At 42.8% G+C, this 22,823-nt stretch overlaps 1 protein-coding gene across 5 annotated transcripts in view; it reads right to left on the reverse strand.

Moving 5' to 3' along the window:
- PODN (podocan) overlaps positions 1–22,589 on the reverse strand; it is a 43,429-nt gene extending 20,840 nt beyond the window's left edge. Inside the window, exons 1-5 of one of the 5 annotated variants that reach the window (XM_043520316.1) lie at positions 22,442–22,589; positions 15,748–16,010; positions 12,869–12,962; positions 11,461–11,525; positions 1,039–1,148 (exon numbers count right to left, since the gene is read on the reverse strand). In XM_043520316.1, coding sequence (XP_043376251.1) covers positions 1,039–1,148; positions 11,461–11,525; positions 12,869–12,962; positions 15,748–16,005 — 527 coding nt within the window. In that variant the 5' untranslated portion in view covers positions 16,006–16,010; positions 22,442–22,589. Of the gene's footprint in view, positions 1–1,038; positions 1,149–11,460; positions 11,526–12,868; positions 12,963–15,747; positions 16,017–16,534; positions 16,756–21,430; positions 21,872–22,441 lie in introns of those variants that run through there. The other 4 variants (XM_043520319.1, XM_043520317.1, XM_038411890.2 and 1 more) reach the window with 4 other exon arrangements.
- Between the last annotated feature and the right edge of the window lie 234 nt (positions 22,590–22,823).

The following is a 22,823-nucleotide window of genomic DNA, read 5'->3' on the forward strand; positions in this document are numbered from 1 at the left end:
TGATTTGGGGGGATTTTTTGGACTCAACATAGAAACACAAGAGCTCCACGAGCAGAGAACCACAGGGAAGGGTATTATTCACTCTGTGTGGTCAGCTATGCTTTTAACTGACAAATATTTGACTTTCTGAAAACCTCTTGTTCCAAGTCAGCAGATCCTGAAAGTGCATACTTTACTGGAGGAGAAAAGTACAACAGCTGAATCTCCGAGTTAGGATCTTGTATCAGTCCAACTCAGGAAACAACGAGCTGCTATTCTGTATTAAACAATGGTTGCTATGGGAGAGCTGGTGAAACTCACTTCAGAAAGAGTCCAGCTACTTAATGTGATACAGAAACTCAGCAGCTTCTGTTATTCAGGTTTTGGAAGGAAGACACATGCATAAGCTGAGGTGCAATCATGATGAAATATCACGCAAGATGAGTGACTGACCCAACCTTTTCAGGTAACTAATGGCTTACCAGACTAAGAACTAGAAGGTACTGAGCCAACTCAACTCCCCCTGAAGTCAATGGAAATTGATGGCTCTCTGCCTAATTGCAGGATTAGACCCTGTGCCAACTGTGCCAGCCAGCACTAGCCACTTACAATTCAAATGTACAATTCAAATTGGTAAGTACTGTTGAACCAATACTGTTGCATCATTAGCAACACCATTACAGTCTCAGCTTGATCACAGCCTTTCAGTGAAGGAACTAAGGTGGAGTTGGGGATATTTGACCAATTAGTCACTGAATTGATTACTCAGTGCTGCTCCTTGTCACTCATAACAGATAAACACAAAAAAGATTTAGAAGATGTGTTTATTAAAAATGTTGTGTGTATATTTGTATGATGTCCAGCAAAAGCCATTAGAATGCATTCATCTGAGAGTGGTTTTGGTCCCCTCGGTAACATAAACAATCCTCCTCCTCCAAAAGTTAGCTGCAGGCCAAAAATGATTTCGGTAAACAATCTAAATAATCAGTTCTTCCCACCAACCCATTTGCGCTAAGCAGTGACAGAACATACTCCTCCTTTCACTTCTCGATCCCTTACCTCAGGTTTGGCTTCTGTCCGAACGTGAGCCCATAAATCTTTGTGATGTAATTGGCTGCAAAATCTGCACTGATCAAGGTATTTGGTAGGAATTTCGGAGCCAGAGTTAGCTGAAAAACAAATAATGGGGAGGAGAGGAAGCCAGTTAGATGCAATGAATGCTTTAACTACCAGTATTGGGTTAGCAACAGAATATTTGCAGGCTATTTACTTTGAAGAAGCAACAGTAAATGACAGAGGCCAAGTGGTCTCATTAAAAACAGTGAGGATTTCTGTCCTTATTAAATAATCTCTACAGGAAGGAGCTAGGCTTTTGCTTCAAAATGTTTGGATGGGTTTTGTTTTGATTGGAAGAAATCAAGGTTTCAGAGAGTAAATACATTTCATGTTATGGTCATAATTCCTGTGAAATACTATGCCAAAATTTAAAAAAAGCATCATAATGCCCTCACCGCTAGAGACTCATGTGAAAATGACTCACGTGGTGGTTACTCCACACTTTAGTTCCAAAGTCCCATGCATGTTTGACAATCTTTTCAAAACAGGATGCAGATTACCAGTGGTGTTTTTTCCAAATAACACAGCAGAATGTAATATCGGCACAAAAGCAAATATCTGATGTGTATGAAGAGCTACATCTTATTTGTTAAACACAGACAGTGTATTGGAAACAAAATAGTGTTCTTGTCCCAAAGAGTTTATAATCCAAACAAGACAGACACAAGGCTTGATTCTCTTCTTGGTCCAGCGCTATTCAATATCTTTATCACTTATCTGGAAAAAAATCATTGCTGGTAAAGTTTGCAGATGACAAAAATTGGTGGAGTGGTAAAAGATTAGGACAAGATTACTGAGAAGAATAGACAGGCCTGTAACCAGATCTGATCCAGAGAACAGAAGGGTGTGCTGTCGACCAAGTGCTAAGATATGGGATGTGGACCTGAGATTAAAGAGGATCCTAAAGGGAGCGGGAAAGAATCCACCGATCGTCTTTTTTAAGTCATTACTCATATTATTATTATTAACACTTCATGTGGGCCTTGGGGAAGAACAGAGATTTTAATGGGGAATTGCTTGGCCTAACTTCTTAAATAAATGAATAACTGAAGAGTATTCAAGCTTCTCTTTCTGCTGGTATGCCAAGCATGCACTTGGCAGAGTAGTGTTTCTATCACCTTGTAAAAAGAAAAGGAGTACTTGTGGCACCTTAGAGACTAACAAATTTATTAGAGCATAAGCTTTCGTGAGCTACAGCTCACTTCATCGGATGCATTTGGTGGAAAAAACAGAGGAGAGATTTATATACACACACACAGAGAACATGAAACAATGGGTTTATCATACACACTGTAAGGAGAGTGATCACTTAAGATAAGCCATCACCAGCAGCAGGGGGGGGAAAGGAGGAAAACCTTTCATGGTGACAAGCAAGGTAGGCTAATTCCAGCAGTTAACAAGAATATCAGAGGAACAGTGGGGAGTGGGGTGGGAGGGAGAAATACCATGGGGAAATAGTTTTACTTTGTGTAATGACTCATCCATTCCCAGTCTCTATTCAAGCCTAAGTTAATTGTATCCAGTTTGCAAATTAATTCCAATTCAGCAGTCTCTCCTTGGAATCTGTTTTTGAAGCTTTTTTGTTGAAGTATAGCCACTCTTAGGTCTGTGATCGAGTGACCAGAGAGATTGAAGTGTTCTCCAACTGGTTTTTGAATGTTATAATTCTTGACGTCTGATTTGTGTCCATTCATTCTTTTACGTAGAGACTGTCCAGTTTGGCCAATGTACATGGCAGAGGGGCATTGCTGGCACATGATGGCATATATCACATTGGTAGATGCGCAGGTGAACGAGCCTCTGATAGTGTGGCTGATGTGATTAGGCCCTATGATGGTATCCCCTGAATAGATATGTGGACAGAGTTGGCAACGGGCTTTGTTGCAAGGATAGGTTCGTGGGTTAGTGGTTCTGTTGTGTGGTGTGTGGTTGCTGGTGAGTATTTGCTTCAGATTGGGGGGCTGTCTGTAAGCAAGGACTGGTCTGTCTCCCAAGATCTGTGAGAGTGATGGCTCGTCCTTCAGGATAGGTTGTAGATCCTTGATGATGCGTTGGAGAGGTTTTAGTTGGGGGCTGAAGGTGATGGCTAGTGGCGTTCTGTTGTTGTCTTTGTTGGGCCTGTCCTGTAGTAGGTGACTTCTGGGTACTCTTCTGGCTCTGTCAATCTGTTTCTTCACTTCAGCAGGTGGGTATTGTAGTTGTAGGAATGCATGATAGAGATCTTGTAGGTGTTTGTCTCTGTCTGAGGGGTTGGAGCAAATGCGGTTATATCGTAGCGCTTGGCTGTAGACAATAGATCGAGTGGTATGATCTGGATGAAAGCTAGAGGCATGTAGGTAGGAATAGCGGTCAGTAGGTTTCCGATACAGGGTGGTGTTTATGTGACCATCGCTTATTAGCACCGTAGTGTCCAGGAAGTGGATCTCTTGTGTGGACTGGTCCAGGCTGAGGTTGATGGTGGGATGGAAATTGTTGAAATCATGGTGGAATTCCTCAAGAGCTTCTTTTCCATGGGTCCAGATGATGAAGATGTCATCAATGTAGCGCAAGTAGAGTAGGGGCATTAAGGGACGAGAGCTGAGGAAGCGTTGTTCTAAGTCAGCCATAAAAATGTTGGCATACTGTGGGGCCATGCGGGTACCCATCGCAGTGCCGCTGATTTGAAGGTATACATTGTCACCAAATGTGAAAAAACAGACTCCAACGAGAGACTGCTGAATTGGAATTAATTTGCAAACTGGATACAATTAACTTAGGCTTGAATAGAGACTGGGAATGGATGAGTCATTACACAAAGTAAAACTATTTCCCCATGGTATTTCTCCCTCCCACCCCACCCCCCACTGTTCCTCTGATATTCTTGTTAACTGCTGGAATTAGCCTACCTTGCTTGTCACCATGAAAGGTTTTCCTCCTTCCCCCCCCTGCTGTTGGTGATGGCTTATCTTAAGTGATCACTCTCCTTACAGTGTGTATGATAAACCCATTGTTTCATGTTCTCTGTGTGTGTGTATATAAATCTCTCCTCTGTTTTTTCCACCAAATGCATCCGATGAAGTGAGCTGTAGCTCACAAAAGCTTATGCTCTAATAAATTTGTTAGTCTCTAAGGTGCCACAAGTACTCCTTTTCTTTTTGCGAATACAGACTAACACGGCTGCTACTCTGAAACCTATCACCTTGTAGTTCACCAGACATATAACTCAGGCTTTTATTTTTAAACCGAAAATAAATTTGTTTAATTTATTTGTCTCTTTGTCTCCTGTGTCAGTAGTTCCCTCATTAGGCTGCCTGAAAATGTCTGATGGACACAAATGAAGCAAAAAGAGCCCTTTCCCCAAATCAATTATCCCCTGTGAAGCTTTCTCAGCACCAGAAATAATGGGTGGAAATTAGAGGCATTTTACCAACGACCAGCACTGACATCACATTGCCTTTAGCTTTGGATGTACTCACTTGCTGACTTGGGAGATGTAATCTCATGGGAGTGGGTTAATGCTAACAAGCCTGGTCAAGAGGCTCTGGAAATGTGTCATAAAGCAACATTATGCCTATGTGTCCATATGTAACATTATGCCTTTTGTGTCATATAGTCATATGCTATGTGTCATAAGGCAACATAGCAAAGCTTTTGATATGGTTTCCCACAGTATTCTTGCCAGCAAGTTAAAGTAGTCTGGGGTGGATGAATAGACTATAAGGTGGATAGAAAGCTGGCTAGATCATCGGGCTCAACAGGTAGTTGAGCTCCATGTCTAGTTGGCAGCCAGTATCAAGTGGAGTGCCCCAAGAGTCGGTCCTGGGGCCGGTTTTGTTCAATATCTTCATTAACAATCTGGAGGATGGCATGGATTGCACCCTCAGCAAGTTTGCAGATGACACTAAACTGCGAGGAGTGGTAGATACACTGCAAGGTAGGGATAGGATACAGAGGGACCTAGACAAATTAGAGGATTGGGCCAAAAGAAATCTGATGAGGTTCAACAAGGACAAGTGCAGAGTCCTGTACTTAGGACGGAAGAATCCCACGCACCGTTAAAGACTAGGTACCTAGCGGCTAGGCAGCAGTTCTACAGAAAAGGACCTAAAGGTTACAGTGGACAAGAAGCTGGATATGAGTCAACAGTGTGCCCTTGTTGCCAAGAAGGCTAACAGCATATGGGGCTGTATAAGTAGGAGCATTGCCAGCAGATTGAGGGACGTGATCATTCCCCTCTATTCGACATTGGTGAGGCCTTATCTGGAGTATTGTGTCCAGTTTTGGGCCCCACACTACAAGAAGGATGTGGCAAATTTGGAAAGAGTCCAGCGGAGGGCAACAAAAATGATTAGGGGACTGGAACACATGACTTATGAGGAGAGGCTGAGGGAACTGGGATTGTTTAGTCTGCGGAAGAGAAGAATGAGGGGGGATTTGATAGCTGCTTTCAACTACCTGAAAGGTGGTTCCAAAGAGGATGGATCTAGACTGTTCTCAGTGGTAGCAGATGACAGAACGAGGAGTAATGGTCTCAAGTTGCAGTGGGGGAGGTTTAGGTTGGATATTAGGAAAAACTATTTCACTAGGAGGGTGGTGAAGCACTGGAATGCGTTACCTAGGGAGGTGGTGGAATCTCCTTCCTTACAGGTTTTTATGGTCAGGCTTGACAAAGCCCTGGCTGGGATGATTTAGTTGGGGATTGGTCCTGCTTTGAGCAGGGGGTTGGACCTCCTGAGGTCCCTTCCAACCCTGATATTGTATGATTTTATGATTCTCTACCATGGCATAATACACAGAAATCAGACACGGGAAATCATTCATGCATGCAATTAATCACTTCCATCCAGGTTCAAGCTTTCCTGTCTGCATACATTGTCACCTGGGTCAAAGCAGATACAGTAACTCCTCACATAAAGTCGTCCCGGTTAATGTGGTTTCATTGTTACGTTGCTGATCAATTAGGGAACATGCTCGTTTAAAGCTGTGCCATTCTCCCTTATAACATTATTTGGCAGCCACCTGCTTTGTCCACTGCTTGCAGGAAGAGCTAGCTGGTGGGGGCTTGGAACCAGGGTAGACTGGCAGCCGCCCTAAGTTCCCAGGCTATCAATTTCTGGCAGTTCAGCGGTCTCTCCCCCCACTGCCATGTGCTGCTCCTGCCCTCTGCCTTGGAGCTGCTCCCCGAGCCTCCTGCTTGCTATGTGGGGGGTAGGGGAGGTAGAGGGGGGCTAATGTCAGGGTGTCCCCCTCCCCCCTGCTCGTGCACCCCGCTTACCCCATCTTTCATAGAGCAGGAGGTACACACGACAGGGCTCAGGAAGGAGGGAGCTTCCTGACAGCAGCTGAGGTCTCAGCTTGCTGATCTACTTAATGAGGCAGTGTACTTAAGAATGAGGTCAGTGTACTTAAAGTGGAAATGCGCATCTCTCTCTCTCACACACACAGTATGTGTCTCTGTCTGCCATGCTGTCTCCCCTCCCTCCATTCATGCTGCCTTGTAGAGTGTGAGGCTACATTAACAACGAGTTAATGCTTGAGGGCTCAGCCACTTGCATTTAGCGGTAAGGCATTCCCTGGGAAATATCCCACCCTCTGACTCCACCACCTCAACCAAGCTTCACAATCATCATCACTGTGTACCAATATTAATTTTTTTTTAAACTTATACTGTGTGTGTGTGTGTGTGTCTTTTGTCTGGTGAAAAAATTTTCCCTGGAACTTAACCCCCTCCCCCCATTTACATTAATTCTTATGAGGAAATTGGATTCACTTAACATCATTTTGCTTAAATTCGCATTTTTCAGGAACATAACTACAACGTTAAGTGAGGAGTTACTATATATGAAACACATAACAGCCATGGACAGCCCTGTGGGGCACTCAGGGAAATAACAGAACCACTGAAAACCACAAAGAAAGAAAATAGAGAGGAGGTGTTTCGTTCTCTAAGAAAGAAAGATCAAGCTGCTCAGATCCTTTTCTCAGCATCTCTTCCTCTTCCAGGACCAGCTTGCATCAACTATCCGGGATTGGACAGCTGCTGCTGCTGCCCAAGCAGATTTCAGATGTAAGAAGGCATGCTCAGATTTAGCAGAAAGAAGCAGGCAGCCCTTTCTTAATCTGTTTCACAGCTAGGTAGCAGGAGCAGAAGGAAGGGATACAATAATGATAGAACTGACACAACAACTGTCCTAGTGTTAGAACTTTCACTCATTGGCATTTATAACTGGATGAACTGTTTTGTGTGTGTGTTCACCAAGAGCCAAAAGATGGTTGAAGAGCCCTAGGATCTTTGTGTATGTTTCCAGGAGCTCCATTGCACAGAAGTGTCAATATCAGATTTACCTTCTCATCATCCCTCTGCATTCCATCCTCTTGATATCAGGCAGACATGAGAAAAAAACATGGTTGCTCTCAAAAGCCTATAAACAAGTTTCTCTGATGTTTGGCAAGTTATACTTTCATCCACCTCAGGTGCATAGAAGCCTGTTGAAAATTACAGAACACATCTCCGAAGGGAAATCCCATTCTCTTACTAGAAATGGTAATACGACCAGCTCAGGGAACATCACTGTCCTTTCTCTCACCTGCCATGACAGGTCTAACCAATGTTCAATCCAAGTGTGTGTTTTGCGTTCCAGGTATTGCCAGCTAGGAAAAAAAAAAAAAAAAACCACCACCACCACTCCCTGCAGGGCCTCGATTGTCCAACAATAGCAAGTTTGTCTTGAGAGCTATTTGCTGTATCTGCTCCTGCAGAGAATGATGAATTTTTCAAACTTGTGCTGCTTCTACTGCAGTACACAGGATGGATGGTGTGCTGAATGCACTATTCTAGGGTAATACCCATAGTACTGAATGATGATTTTCATTGGTTGGCTCTTTGGGAAATTTATGTTGGGTTTTCATAGTTGTTAGAGTTAAAGTAGATTCAATGGCTGGCCATCATTATTGTCTAACACAGTGGTCTCCAAAGTGGGAGTGCGCAAGACCTTCCCTGGGGGTGCACGGCAGGAGGAGCGCTGCTGGCACAGCGGTAGCAGCGCCCCTGGACCCTCGATTCTTTGGCCCTCCCCGCTCCATCTCAGGCGCCACGCCAGTGACAGCTCTCCTTTTTTCTTTTTTTTTTTTTTTGCTTCCCTAGAGCTGGCCCTGGGGATGTGCAATTCAAAAAGTTTGGAGACCACTAATCTAGCAGCAATCTAGTGACTTTGACTAACGTGATTTTCTTTGCAGCCTTGTGGCTGCCTTCCTCCCCATCTCCATATTACAGGTTTCTTTCCTCCATTGCTAACTGGTAGATTAACCAATTCCAGTGCTGCCATAAAAGTTATCTTCAGGTTTTGGAACCAATTTTCTCCTTGCCTGCTGTAGACCCTAACACAAACAGAAAAGCCTTGGATCCAGTGAATCCCATATCACTATGGGAATACTCAGAAATCTAAAGCCTCCCTGACCCAGAGGGTTGACAATTATCTTAAAGTAATCAATATAGCAGCTCAGTGCCCTGCCCTACATTTCAACAGGTGAGGTTTTTGTTAAAAATGAGGCCTGCTGTGGCTTCCCACAGGCTATGTGACCAAGGCTTCTTGTGGGTGTTCTTGGGGAATTTAAATAAGAAATGACAATATAAGTTATTTACTTATGGTGAGTGATACACCTACAATACAGCAGGATTATGTATTAGCCTAGTTATGCTAATTAAAAAAGCCACCCTGCCAATTTACCTGCCTGTGAAATAATCAGAACTGCCACTAACTAAAACAACACCAAGACAAGCCTCCTTGCATACAATGAGAGAAGTAAACTACCAGCAAACCCCTGCCCTCCTCCAAACACCACAGATGCCTGAGCACTTCCCATGGCAGCATGGATGCAGCACAAAGCCAATCTGGTTTGTCCTGACTCATGATTTCTGAAGACATGTTATTTTTGTGGGTCCACAATTTCTCACTGTAACTGCTTCTGACAATTTGCTGATGTTTGCATTTTTATCTTGGATGTGTGTCTCTCCCTGCAAAAGTCTCAGGAAAAGCCAAACACTTTGTTTTATCACACAGGAAAAGTTGGACTGCAAAGTTCTGGAATATTAGTCACAGCCTGGCTTTTTCTTCTCTTTTATGGATCTACTTGCTGCCAAGACCATTACATGGACATGTGGCTTGAAAGAGTAGAGAATGTGATGTAGTTGTACTAAGGGGCAAATTCTGAGCTCAGTCACACTAGGGGAAATCCATGATGTTATTATGGATTTGTCCTGGCAGGACACTTAGAAGAGAATCTGGCCACTTGGTGTATAATCTAAAGGCCAAAGGATCACAGACATTAAAAAAAAAAAAGTGTGGTTAAACAGATAGAGTATTGCATTTTTTTCTGTCTAAAAGGGGCTCTCTGTTTGCACAGCTGCGCTTTCTCCTTTTCCCACTGACCTGTGCCTGGTGCTTTAAGCCATACTTTTCTGTGGCATTACGTTTCCTTCCATAGCAAGTAATTGTGCGGGTTCATTTAAAAAATGGTTTCACTGCAGAATCAAGCAGGAGTAAGATGATATCAGAGAGGGTATTTCCATTCCTGTTGAGATAGTGTAACCTTTTCATCAAGGCCTGGGGTATCTGTCGTGACTGCTACCATGGGTCATCAGCAGGGACCTGAGACCTTAACCCCTAGAAGTATGCGCTCCAACCCTTTGAGCTAAAGAAGTAACTTGATTAGCTGCTAGCAACAGTAGGCACTTAGTCTCTTATGTGGACCAGATACTACCATGGGACACATAGCACACAATAAATTGGGGGGGAAAGGGAGTATACTTCCATCATCTCCCAAAACCTCAGTAGCACTGGCTCATCTTTAACATCCACTTCCACTCATTCCACAGTTCTCCTAATCCATAGAACCCACATTTGGTGGGCAGTTGTCTCTACTATGAATGTGTATAGCTCCTGTAGACATGATGGGAATGGGATCCATGGAGAATGTTGTGGCTTTTTCAGTTCTTGACTGTTCATTATGAGAGTCCCACACCAAAGTGTTAGGACCCGTTTTTCAATGTGGCTTCACCTAGCCTCTTCTAGTGTGCGTGCAGCTTTGTATACCTGCACTCACAGTTTATGTGCACTATCATCTCTGTGTGCAGGTGAAAAAGTACACCAACTAGGGCCTGATCCAAAGCCCACAGAATCATGGAATGCAAAGCTGGAAGGGACTTCAAGAGGTCACTCAGTTCTACCCCATGCACTGAGGCAGGACCAAGTATAGCTAGACCATAACTGACAGGTGTTTATCGAATGTAGTCTTTAAAACCTCCAATGATGGGGATTCCACAACCTCCCTTTGAAGCTTATTCCATACTTAACTATCCTTATAGTTAGAAAGTTTTTCCTAATATTGAATTTAAATCTCTCTTGCTGCAGATTAAGCCTATTATTGCTTGTCCTACATTCGGTGGACCTGGAAAACAAGGGCTGTTACAAAGAGGACAGTGATCAATTAACATATTTGAAGACATTTTTCAGGGCCCCCCTTAATCTCCTTTTCTCAAGACTAAATACTCCCCGTTTTTTTAACCTTTCCTCACAGGTCAGGTTTTCTAAATCTTTTATCATTTTCATTACTTTCCTCTGGACACTCTCCAGTTTATACACATTTTTTTTTAAAGTGGCACCCAAAACTGGAGACAGTACTCCAGCTTTGGCCTCAGTAGTGCAAAGTAGAGCGTAATGATTACCTCCTGTGTCTTACATCGGTGTCTGCCTACTGCCTAGTCAGTAATTCCCCATTTTGTATTTGCGCATTTGATTTTCCCTTCTAAATGAGGTGTAGTACTTTGCACTTGTCATTATTGAATGTCATCTTGAAGTCAGTGGGAGTCTCTCTCTTGACTTAGTGGGCTTTGGATCAGGTCCCCAGTGAGTGCAGATTATAGACTTTACATGTTCAAACACCACATGGTCAAATGAGCTTGTGCATGAAAACTCTTGCCTGTATATGCGTGAAGTAATGGATTTAAATCACCTGCACTGAGGCAATAGCGCACAAAAGTGCACACTGATTCCAGATGGTGCTAAACTCTGTGCACACAGGTGCACAGAGCTCTATTTTGAATGATTAATTTCTACCTCTCTCTTACCTATTGATGCACTCTTAAAATGAACATCTTCACACAACATCTTAAGAGCAACTCCATAAATAGCCCTTTTGTGTTAACAGTTTTGCAGCATGATGGAAGTTTTAATTGTAGATAGCCATAGATGAGCCCTGATTGGAACTACACACCTCAGCACAACATGACAGGCATGGAGAACAAACGTATTTTTTAAAATCATCAGTATTGTTTAACTTTATGAATAACGCCAGAAGGCATCTACAAAAACCATTGTCCCCTCTTACCTTATTGTTTGCAAGATACAAGTAATTCAGATTCTCCAGCTGTTCAAATGCCTCCTCTGGAAGCCCTTCAAACAACAGGAATGATTTACAGTCAGCACCCTTTGTGAATGAGAATGCTAGAGGGGCTTTTTTGTCTCCCAAAGGATATCTACAATGTAAGTTTTAAATATTTTTCAGAAACAACCTGACTCATGCTTTTTGTTGTTGTTTCATTTTCTGTTATTATAAAGGCTAAAGAAATTCATAAAAAGCGCTATCTGAACAAAGCACATTGTTTAGCCTGTAGTAACGAGCGTGATGATCAGAAGATGTAAAAGAGTGCACTCGATTTAAGGTTGCTTGCTGTGGGATATATATTACTAACTGTATAGAGCATCCATGCTGCCTGAGAAGAAAGGACAGGAATCAAATGTGGATTTTCTTCCTTCCCCTGCACCTCTACATCTTTAGGGGTTTTTGGTTAATTTCTTTTTATGAACTTGTAGAAAATTCTTCTCATAAGGACATAGTCTAAATCATAGCATATTTGAAACTTATGGCTCAATCATGCACCCACTGAAGTTAATGGAAGAAGTTTCACTATTAACTGAAAAGGGAACAAGACCAGGTCCTGAATCTATTAAGTAAAATTTTCATTTTGCTGTGCATTATTGATGTACAATGGCCCAATGCTTCCAATCAAGTCTACTTGTACACCCTGAAATAGGAGGCTGCTCCTGTTATCCATATGAGTAGTAGGGTGCACCTCACAGACAGGGTCACACCAGAATGTGTTGACAGCAGTACCATTCTGAATCACACACCTTCCCCCTTTATTATCATGTGGCTCTTCCCCAGCCTCTCTTTTCTTCCTCTTTCAAAATCTGGCCTTTTCCTTATTAACTAAATGACAATGTTCGAGTGCTTGACTTATCCAGCAAAACTTGCCTGAAGCAAACAAAGTGGGTTGACAGAAAGGGTGGGAGTTATGTTATTTTTAATGAATATGGTTCGGTTCCAAAGGTTTTGAGTAATTTAAACATCAAATTAACTGAATTGAACTGAAGGAGTGAATTAAGAAGCAGGCTCTGTCATAGGGAATTTGTTCAGCATGCAGATATTTCTGGATCAAATTTGGATTGTACTGATGCACTCTAGAGGGACTGGAGGGAGTTTCCTGGACATGCGTGCGCTATGCCACAGTACATAATATTACTGCCATGTCTCTTCCTTTGGTACAAGGAGGACTGCATTTTTATGCACTGAGCTGGCCAAAAGAGTGACACTGATTAACCAACCATTCTAATCAATTATTAACATCTGCGCACATGCATCATTCTTCACGCCTTCCATCTGTGACCACTGACTGGCTTGTTGCAGTGCGCATAAGTGGCTCTCTATACTCTGATGCTTGGCTTTTCCAGCTTACCTTTCGAAGTGAGCCTGTTGTTCTGTAAATTGAGCGTTTCTAGTCTGTAAAGACGTGCAAGCTCTTCTGGAAAGATTTCTTCTATCTGATTATTCTAAGGAAAGGAAGAATAGAAATCATCAGTAAGTAATCAGAGAAGGACCCTAGCTCTGAACTTTTGGAAAGTTTGGATCTGGATCTGAATGTCAAAAATAGACCCCTGACTATAAAAGGCCAAACTCAGATCCCAAATCTGACAAACCCAAAGTTAACAGAATTTGAAATCTTGCAAAGCCAAGTTCTGCAGCTTGGGATCATCTCTAGAAATATCCAGGTCCTGTACTTTATGAGGAACAGGTTCTAGTAAAGCCTATAATGCCCTTAGCCAGAGACAAACCCTCTGAACAGCTGGCAGGTAATTAAAGCACAGCTTTACTCTGTAAAAAGACTATGTAAGTCTGGCATATTGGGGGGAGGGGGTTCCCAGGTTTATTTTCTGTCAGTGATTTTATTTTTTTAAATCAAACGTGATTGGTTTTATAAGTAGAATGAAAGATTTTTTTCCGAACTGCAAACTCATCATGAGATCTGAAAGTCAAGCTGGGTTCTATTTCTGACATGCTACCGCTAATAAAGGATCTGCCATCAGACTTTAGTTAACAATTATTTTATAGTATACAAGGTTTAATAGTGTTGATATTTGTATTAAACATGTATATTATGGTAGCATCTAGAGGCCTCAACCAGGTCAGGGGCTAAGAGCTTTATATAGAAAATTACAGCCTCTTCTCCAAAGAGCTTACAGCATGGAATCCTGTCCAGTCTCCTGCAGCCCATCTAGTGGGCTAACAGAAGTTAAACTTCTGTTTTGACAGTAAAATAGCTCTAACTGGAACACACCTGAAACAGATCTGTTGAGTAATAAGGTGTCATTTTACATTACAACTTTTCTGACTACAACTCTGCATTGATTGACAACTCTGAATTTTCCATTGCAAAACTGTGCACTCTATCAATTTATCAAACATGATAAATACCAAAAATACACTAATTAGGGACCACAGGACACATTCTATACAAGTGGGAATCTGCAGTCACTGCATTGACTGTGGAATTACTTTGGATTCATACTGCTTTAACTAAGAGCACAATCTGGCTCATGTTCTCCAGTAAAAAAGAATAATTATGAATGCATTCCACTGGCCTGGCACTACAACATTTCAAAACTTATGAATAAATAATCAACACTTGATCAAATGCTTGCCTGATGGGGAGCAGTAACACAGCATCACTGTGGCAAGCAAGCAAAGGGAAGGGCTTAATTTTAAGGACTTTCAGTGAGACTTGATGAACACCAGCATTAATCACCTTGTCTTGAACACAACTGCCCTTCTCTACCAGAGGCCTCAGACGATGGATCAAAGAGAGGAAAAATATGCCTTTAATTAAATTGCAACTTACTAAACTTCTGCAAAAACCCCTTCTTGGCAAATGAAGCTACTGACAGCACAGTGTGAGTTGATTCTTCTAAGTACCTGTCGACATGGGAAAGTTAGACTTGTATAACTAAGGCATGAATTTAAACCAGTATAGTTACAGTAGTATAATCCCCTAGAAAGCACTCTGACATCAGCATGAGTGCCTTTATTACATTTAGTTTGTCAATCACTTGGGAAGAGGTTTAACTTAAAAAAAAAAAAAAGCCACCCTCCAGAATGAGAGTCCACACAGAGGGTTATGCTGGTAATATTTTCCCATGTAGACAAGGCCTAAGAAGTTTAGAACATGTATCCTCACACATGCATACCCTTGCCCTGAAAAACCATTCAGCTTCAATAAACATAACCATTATTTAGGGAAGTGAGCATATTATGCCTACTGCCTTCCATTTTAAAATGACCCACCGGGATCATTTTGCTGAACTTGGCTTGGATGAGGTCAGCACCAGCTGCGTGCAAGGGCCTCATCTATAAAATTCCCTCCCTGGGGGTTCCCAACGAGGTCGCAAGATGGCTGCTTTCAGCCCTTGTAAGTTCTTCTCATTTGGATGATTTTGCTCATCATGACCATTTAACTTCCCATATTTCTTTATAGATGGGGGCTTGGGGGATGTTTGGCACTGGGGGTAGGGGAATGCATCTGGGCCAGTGGATCCTGTTTATGATATTTCAATTAATAACTGATACCAGGGAACTTCTTGGCAGCTGCTTCAGTTACACCAGGGAAGAATTAAGCCCGGGTTTTCCAAAGGGAGAGCAGAATTAAGAATCATTATACACTGAAGGCTCTTATTTGAGGAAAAATTCTCCTCCGAGCAACAAGGAAGGTCTCAACTTTAATCATTTGCTTCCCTTACACAACCAGATCTCAGGGAGGAGTAATACCAGAGTTAAAGGTCTCCCATACCTGTCTGAGAAGAAAAATTCATTTTAAAATAAATGAATATAAACTTCAATTTAATTAATATTTGTCAGGCACAGAATCTTTCTGCTGATCAGATCGCTGACCTCTGAGCCAGGAAGGTGAAAGAAGAAGCAGAAAGGAGAGCAAGGGAAAATCAGAGAGCCAGAGATGCAAGCAGCCTTGGCAGCTAGGGGTAGAGAATCTTCTGGGGACTAATCCGTAGGCTGCCAGGGCACAGTGTGGCCCCAGCCTAGTCATCAGGGCTGTTCTACCTTGTGCTCCCCACTGTCTTAGACCACATGGGTCTTATGGCAGTGAGAAACAGCTGAGGGTAGGGATGCCCTGCCATACATCTTCTCTACCCGCAGCCAGTCCCAGAACACCCCAGCTCTGAGTCAAGTGGATAGGCCCCCACTGGAGCTATTCAAAGGAGCCATGGGACAGCGCTGAATCAGGCCTGCTGTTTTGGTGAACAATCCTGTTGTGTTTTATTTTACCTGTAAGGAAAGATGGCTTGTCGACTCTGGTAAATCTATGGGAAATTCTTTCAGATCGATCCCTCCACAATCCACAACTCCTTCCTGGGTGCAGGTACAGTCTCTAGGGCAGTCTGGAGCCAGGAAATTAGGGTCTGGATTCAGTAATTTGGATGAATTTTCCAGAAACTCATTGTCTTCATCATTGTGACCATGGATCATGTTGTAGCTAAATACCAAAAGCCACAGCACCAGCAGGGATCTGCTGCTTGGAAGCATTTCCACTGAAACCAAACAAACACCACAGTAAGTGGGGAATTAGTATTTTTGCAGGCTAAATACTATTTCTGTTTTAAAGCCAAACACAAACTTCAAGTGGAAGGTAAAGGACCTAATCATTTGGGGTTGACTGGCACATAGCAGACGATTTAAACAGTAAAAATCACACCAAATAGCAGTATGGGTCTAATTTGCCATGCGGGCAACCAAACTAACATCTCAGTATCAGTATTGTCAACCCCACAGATTCAAAAATCCTGAGTCAGCCTCCCAACAATAAAGCGATTGGCAAAAATCATGAGATTTTTTATAAAGTTTATATTGTGCTTTTCTCTTTTCACTTCTAAATTGGTTAAGGTGATTTTGGCTCCCATTGCAGGAGCTCTCCCCCCAGCATCTGCCTGTCCCCCTGCCCAGCAACTAATTCTGCCCCCTCAACTCCCCATCAGCATTGCCCTTCCAGTTTCACTTCTGCTCCTTCTGCAGCTCCTGGACCCTTTCACCTCCCTCACCCAGGCCTGGCAAGGACCTGCAACAGGATTCCCTTTCCAGGCTAGGGCTGGAAGCAGCTCCAGGAGCTTTTTACCCCCCATTGTCCCTTCCAGTCTGGGAGGGAAGAGGAGGAGCAGTCCCTTTGCTCACAGGAAGAGAGGGAGGGAGGGAGCAGAGCTACCCTGAGCTCTTTCTGCTTTCTTCCCCCGCCCCCGCCCCCCATTGAGAAGGTGTCAGGTTGTAAGGAAGGGAGGTAGAGAGAGCTCAGCCTGCATCCTGCAACAGCCCTGATTGGCTTCCCTTCTCCAGGAGCCAGAGAAGCAAGGAAAGCAGCCAATCAGAAGGGGGTTCCCCCCTCCAGGCAAAGCTAAAATTCAGGAGAGGACGGGAGTTTCTCACATCATTACCGGACTGACTCCAGGCCCAGTGGAAACTGAGACTTGGCAAGACTGCAGCATATTTCAATTAGCCAGCCCAGCTGTGGAAACCCTCCACCTGTCTGTATTATTGCCAGATGGCATTACGATCATTCACGTTTAATTTGTTCTTCACAATAGTTTGCCACAGAGCCTAGCAGATCTGCCCTTTTAAGCACACAGAAGTATCTTGGTAAAGTAGGAATTCTACAGTAAGTGCATAAAAGAGGCTAAAGGACCAGGGGTGCAGAGGGTGGCTATTAAGAGCTCCATCTAAAGAGGAAGCCCTATGCAGTGCACCACAAGGTACTTTATTGGACCTACAAAACTCAGAAGTATGCTACATATTCTTGAGCACCACCTGCTGGACTTCATTAACTATTTACGCATAACACAGCAATCACACTTACAGAGCAGTGGCACTGGTGATTCAACAGACAACTCTTCATAGATACTGACCCACTGTTCCCTCCTATTTGTGATCACATATCATCCCTGTGAGGATTGTAGTAGTTGTCATATGGAACATTAGGAAAGCATTTCATCTGTCCAGCTAAGGGACATAAGAATGGCCATACAGGATCAGAACAAGGGTCCATCTAGCCCAGTATTCTGTCTTCCAACAGTGGCCAATCCAGGTGCCCCAGAGGGAATGAACAGAACAGGTAATCATCAAGTCATCCATCCCCATTCCCATCTTCTGGCAAACAGAGGCTTGGGACACCATCCCTGCCCATCCTGGCTAATAGCCATTGATGGACTTATCCTCCATGAATTTATCTAGTTCTTTTTTGAACCCTGTTATAGTCTTGGCCTTCACACCCTCTGGCAAAGAGTTCCACAGGTTGACTGTGCGTTGTGTGAAAAAATACTTTCTCTTGTTTGTTTTAAAACTGCTGCCTATTAATTTCACTTGGTGACCCCTAGTTCTTGTGAATGAGAAGGAGTAAATAACATTTCCTTATTTACTTTATCCACAACAGTCATGATTTTATAGACTTCTATCATATCCTCCCCCTTAGTCATCTTTTCCAAGCTGAAGAGTCCAAATCTTATTAATTGCTCCTCATACGGAAGCTGTTCCATATCCCTAATCATTTTTGTTGCCCTTTTCTGAACCTTTTTTGAGATGGGGAGACCACATCTGCATGCGGTATTCAAGATATAGGCGTACCATGGATTTATATAAACACAACATGATACTTTCTGTCCTATTATCTATTCCTTTCTTAATTATTCCCAGCATTCTGTTTGCTTTTTTGACTGCCGCTGCACATTGAGGGGATGTTTTCAGAGAACTATCCACAGTGACTCCAAGATCTCTTTCTTGAGTGGTAACAGCTAATTTACACCCTATCATTTTCTCTGTATCTCTATATGACCCACAGAACCATAGTATCAGAGCACCTCATTGTCTTTAGTCTTTTTTATCCTTATAGTGCCCCGATGACCTAGGGGGAATTAAGGCACAGAGAGACTTGCACAAGGTTACACAGAAGTTTGTGGCGGAGTTGGGACTTGAACCTTGAGCTCTCCAGCCCCAGACTAACACCCTAGCCACTAGCCAATTCTTACTCTCCCTTTATGTATTTTCAGTTTCTTTTAAATTTTAGGAGCTGGAAACAAGGAGAGGAAAGGTCATGTGACTGGGCAGTGCCATGTCAACCACAGTCTGAGAACCACTGCATTTTTGTTTCAACTTGTCTCAAGAGCGGATACCCCGGGCGCCCTGTGGCTGCAGGGGTAGCAGCATCAGCTGAACTAGCATCAGCTACTGAAGTAAGTTATTCCCTTTCTCAAACTGAGAAACCCTAGGTCCTTGGGGAGATTTATATATGAGGTTATGCAATGTTATTCTTATGTAACTGTTGATCATAATGTTCCACAAAGTTTTGCATATGGAAATAAATTCCCATCACTACACACTACCCTGGTTAATGTAAACAAGGTGTTCTGGAAAATAGTGACTCATGCTGTCAGGATGGCCCTACACTGGGTCTGTTTTATATGCATTGAACAGTAATGAAATCTTGAGCTATTGCAGTAAAATATGGTTTGGATCATCTATTGATTTTGGACAGCAACGTTTATCTGAACCTTAGAGCCTTGGCTATTATTCAACCTCTATCTTTCTGGCTGCAGGTTGGAATAATCTAAACAGAAGTTAAATATCTGCCGAATCAGCCAGCTGGCCCAGGCCCAGCTCCCTCTGTTTCATTCTTAGCACATCTCAGGTTTCATAGATGATGATTTGCAGTAAGAGCAGGTAGTGGCTTTTATTTTATCCTTTCTTCTTTTTTCAGTCCTGTAGAGGATTCAGCATTTGAGACAATGTGATCTAGAGTCTACTGCATGCTCCAGCCAGTTCCAAACATGGAAGGTCAAGGAACAGCCTTTCTGGGATAGCTGGTTCGTAATGATACTGCTCCTTCAAGATCCAGACATGATGGGTTGTTGCCCCTAATATGACATAATTACTCCATTCAGCTCGACAATCAATGCCTCTCCTTTGAGTTCAGAAACAAGAATCTCTCAGAGCCAGGTTTTCAGATGGTGTGAACTGGTAGACCAGCTGTTTTCGAGCAAGTGAGAATCTGGCCCTCAGATGCATTGGGTTTGTCTATGCTGCAATTAAACACCCGTGGCTGGCCTGGGTCAGCTGTCTCAAGATATGTCTACACTGCAATGAAACACCTGCGGCCCTGCAGCTGGCCCCAGTTCAGCTGACTTGGGCTTGTGGGGCTCAGGCTCTGGGGCTTTGAAATTGAAGTGTAGACCTTTGGGCTCAGGCTGGAGCCTGAGTTCTGGGCTCTTCCTCCCTTACAGGGTCCTAGACTCTGAGCTCCAGCCTGAGCCTATATGTCTACATCAGAATTTTACAGCCCCATAGCCCAAGCATGAAGCAGCTGACACAGGCCAGCCCCAGATGTTTAATTCCTGTGTATGCCTTTGTTTTTACAAAACTTTAGGCACTCCAGAAGTAACTCGGCCAGATTTGTTGCCAGTTAAATTGGTGTAAATCTAAAGTAAATTCATGCATTTGAATGGAGTTACTCTAGACATCTACTTGTGTGAGATCAAAATGTAGCGCAGTATGTCTGCTAGCAGTGAGGCAGGTAGAACTCTAGAATATTTAGTTTCAGAGTAGCAGCCGTGTTAGTCTGTATTTGCAAAAAGAAAAAGAATACTTGTGGCACCTTAGAGACTAACAAATTTATTTGAGCATAAGCTTTCGTGAGCTACAGCTCACTTCATCGGATGCATCTGAAGAAGTGAGCTGTAGCTCACGAAAGCTTATGCTCTAATAAATTTGTTAGTCTCTAAGGTGCCACAAGTACTCCTTTTCTTTTTGAGAATATTTAGTGCCAGACCTGACCTCAGAAACCTGACACAGCTAATTGGTTTATTGCAATCCATCTTTGTTACCTCATCTTTCCTGAAGTCTTCTGAAAGTATTGAAAAGCTAGAAAACCACAATTTCTGTTTTTTATAAATCATATATTGATTTGTTCTTATAGCTGATGAAAAAAGGACTAATTAAAATATTTTAAATGTCAGCCAGAGGCAGCCCTGGTGTAACTACATTGAAGTCAATGCAGTAGAACCAACTTACACTAGAGCTATAGTTGACCTGACCGTTTTTGGTCTCAAACTAGTGCTTTTTGACACTTTTACATAAACATCAGTTGACTAAAGCGAGGTGAGAGTGTAAAATCTGGTATCATGTTCTAATATGCGAGAGGAAGTCTCACACTGCTGCCATCAATATGTGCTTTTCTGCTACAATGCCTTTGAAGTGATTATTGCTATGGTGCCACAGAGTGACACTTTGGATAAGGAACATCTGCTTGCTTCTGGAGTTCCAGAAGTAAATGTAGGCATGGATTTTGATTTCTCTTAGTTCAAAGAAAGCTTGAAGAGACTAACCCTGTTAAGATCACTAAGAGCATAATCCAAAACACATTAGTTTACTAAGGGCCTGATCCAAAGTCCCTTGAAGTCAATGGAAAGACATCGGTGAACTTTGGAGCAGGCCCTGTGCCTCACAACAAAATTGCAATTGTATTGGAAGTCAGTGCAGGGTTTCTTCTGGGTTGTGGCTGCACCTTCTGATTTCATTGTGCACAGTCCCATATAGAACCAAAATTTACTCCATCACATTGCCGCTACCATCATCCACTGCAGTACCAGCAGCCCAGCGCTTCAGCAATCAGTCTCAAGCAGCAAGTGAAGTTGCAGGAGTCAGTTACACTGTACAGTAAGGAAGATGATCTGAACAAACAGCATAAGCATGTTCTCTATATTTTACTATCATGTCTACAGCTCTCCCCACTCAGCCTTACAAGACAGTCTCAATTTTAAAAAACATGATCTTCATTTGTTTTTAAGATCAGCAGGTCATGTGTATTTGTTATTTGCATTAAATGTCTTTTCTAAAGGCTGTAGCTAAAAGGCAGGCTTGTTCAATGCTCTCAGTGTACTAAACTGTTACAAAATAAAGTGCTAAAACAACTCACCGTTGTTGACAGAGATCAAATGAATGGAGAAAAGCGTTTCTCTTGCCCCCAAAGGCTCCCCTTAGTTCATGCCATGTCAGTTACACACACTGAGCTCAGAAAGATATTTTCCCTTTCCCAAGTCAGATCCTTTCCAGATGTGAGCAGCAAAACTAGAGCGAGAAATAGGCAACCGTCTCCCAAAGAGAATTTCCTGTCCTTTCCAATGAAATCGGAGAGGAATTTTCCAAACTTACCGAATGGGAAAATGTGAGCAGAGATAAGGGGGGAAGCAGCTGTAGTTTGAACATAAAGACTTGGGCAAGGAACAACCTCCAGTCTCTCTTGTCAGCACACTTTGCAAGACCAGGAAGAGATACCAAAAGAGGAGCAATTTAAAGAACTGATGGAAGGGAAGCAAAGGCTATACATGCTTAACATTTCACTGCATGATATTTACATTGTCAGTGCAACTTCATTTATTTATATATTTATTTATTTCAGAAGCATGCCAAATTCTGGATCTCCCACCCACCCTGCTGTTGGGGCTGGCTGAAATTAACAAATTCTTCCCATCTTTTCCTCTCTAGTTCTCTTTGGTTTTCACCCCATCAGCAGATCTTCAGGGACTAGAGAATGCCTGCAAAATCCCAGAAAACTCAGGATAGAGTTCCAGAATCTGAGACCAACAAAAAATTCTTCCTTCTACCCCAGTCCATCTTCCTCCTCTTCACTCCCCACATCCCAGCATTTCACTCACCTCTCCCTCCCTCCCTCCCACCCCCAATAATCAGTTTTGGTCGGGATCAATGCATTTTCTGTTCACTCTCCTCTTTGCAGGAGGGAGATGAGCTGCTCTTTAGAACATAATTAGCTCTGAGTACAATAGCATTTCCAGGCAACGTGATGGGGTTTTTTTTTTTTTTTTTTTTTTTTTTTTTTACACCAGGAGTGGGTTATTCCAGTCAGAGGTGGCATACTGTAAAGAAAACAATCTGTTGCATGAATGGCCTGCTGTGCCCTGTACTGTACCTGTAAGAAACCTGCAGGCAAGCTCTCCCTGCTTGGAAAAAGGCCTTCCTGGTCCTTGCAGTGCTCCAGAAAAAGACTCTTCCCTTCAGACTCCAGCTGAATATTTAGTTAACACCAGTTCAGTTGTTTTGTCCCCCTCTTCTTCCAGACTTGTATAATCAACTGGAACTGATCCACCCCGGACCATGAGCAGGTTCCCAAAAGTCAGTGTGGGAAGTGTATGTTGTTATTTTTTTAAAAAGTTGGCTGCTGTGTTTTAAAATGATTCAGAGATCTAGGATTTATTCTGCACTTCCCTCCCTCCTCTTCCACAGTCCCCATTGTGTGACCCCCTAGACCACACACAACAAAGGCAACACAAAGCAGCAATCTGTTTTCAGGG

Source organism: Dermochelys coriacea, chromosome 8 (genome assembly GCF_009764565.3).
Source record: "Dermochelys coriacea isolate rDerCor1 chromosome 8, rDerCor1.pri.v4, whole genome shotgun sequence".
NCBI lineage: Eukaryota > Metazoa > Chordata > Testudines > Dermochelyidae > Dermochelys > Dermochelys coriacea.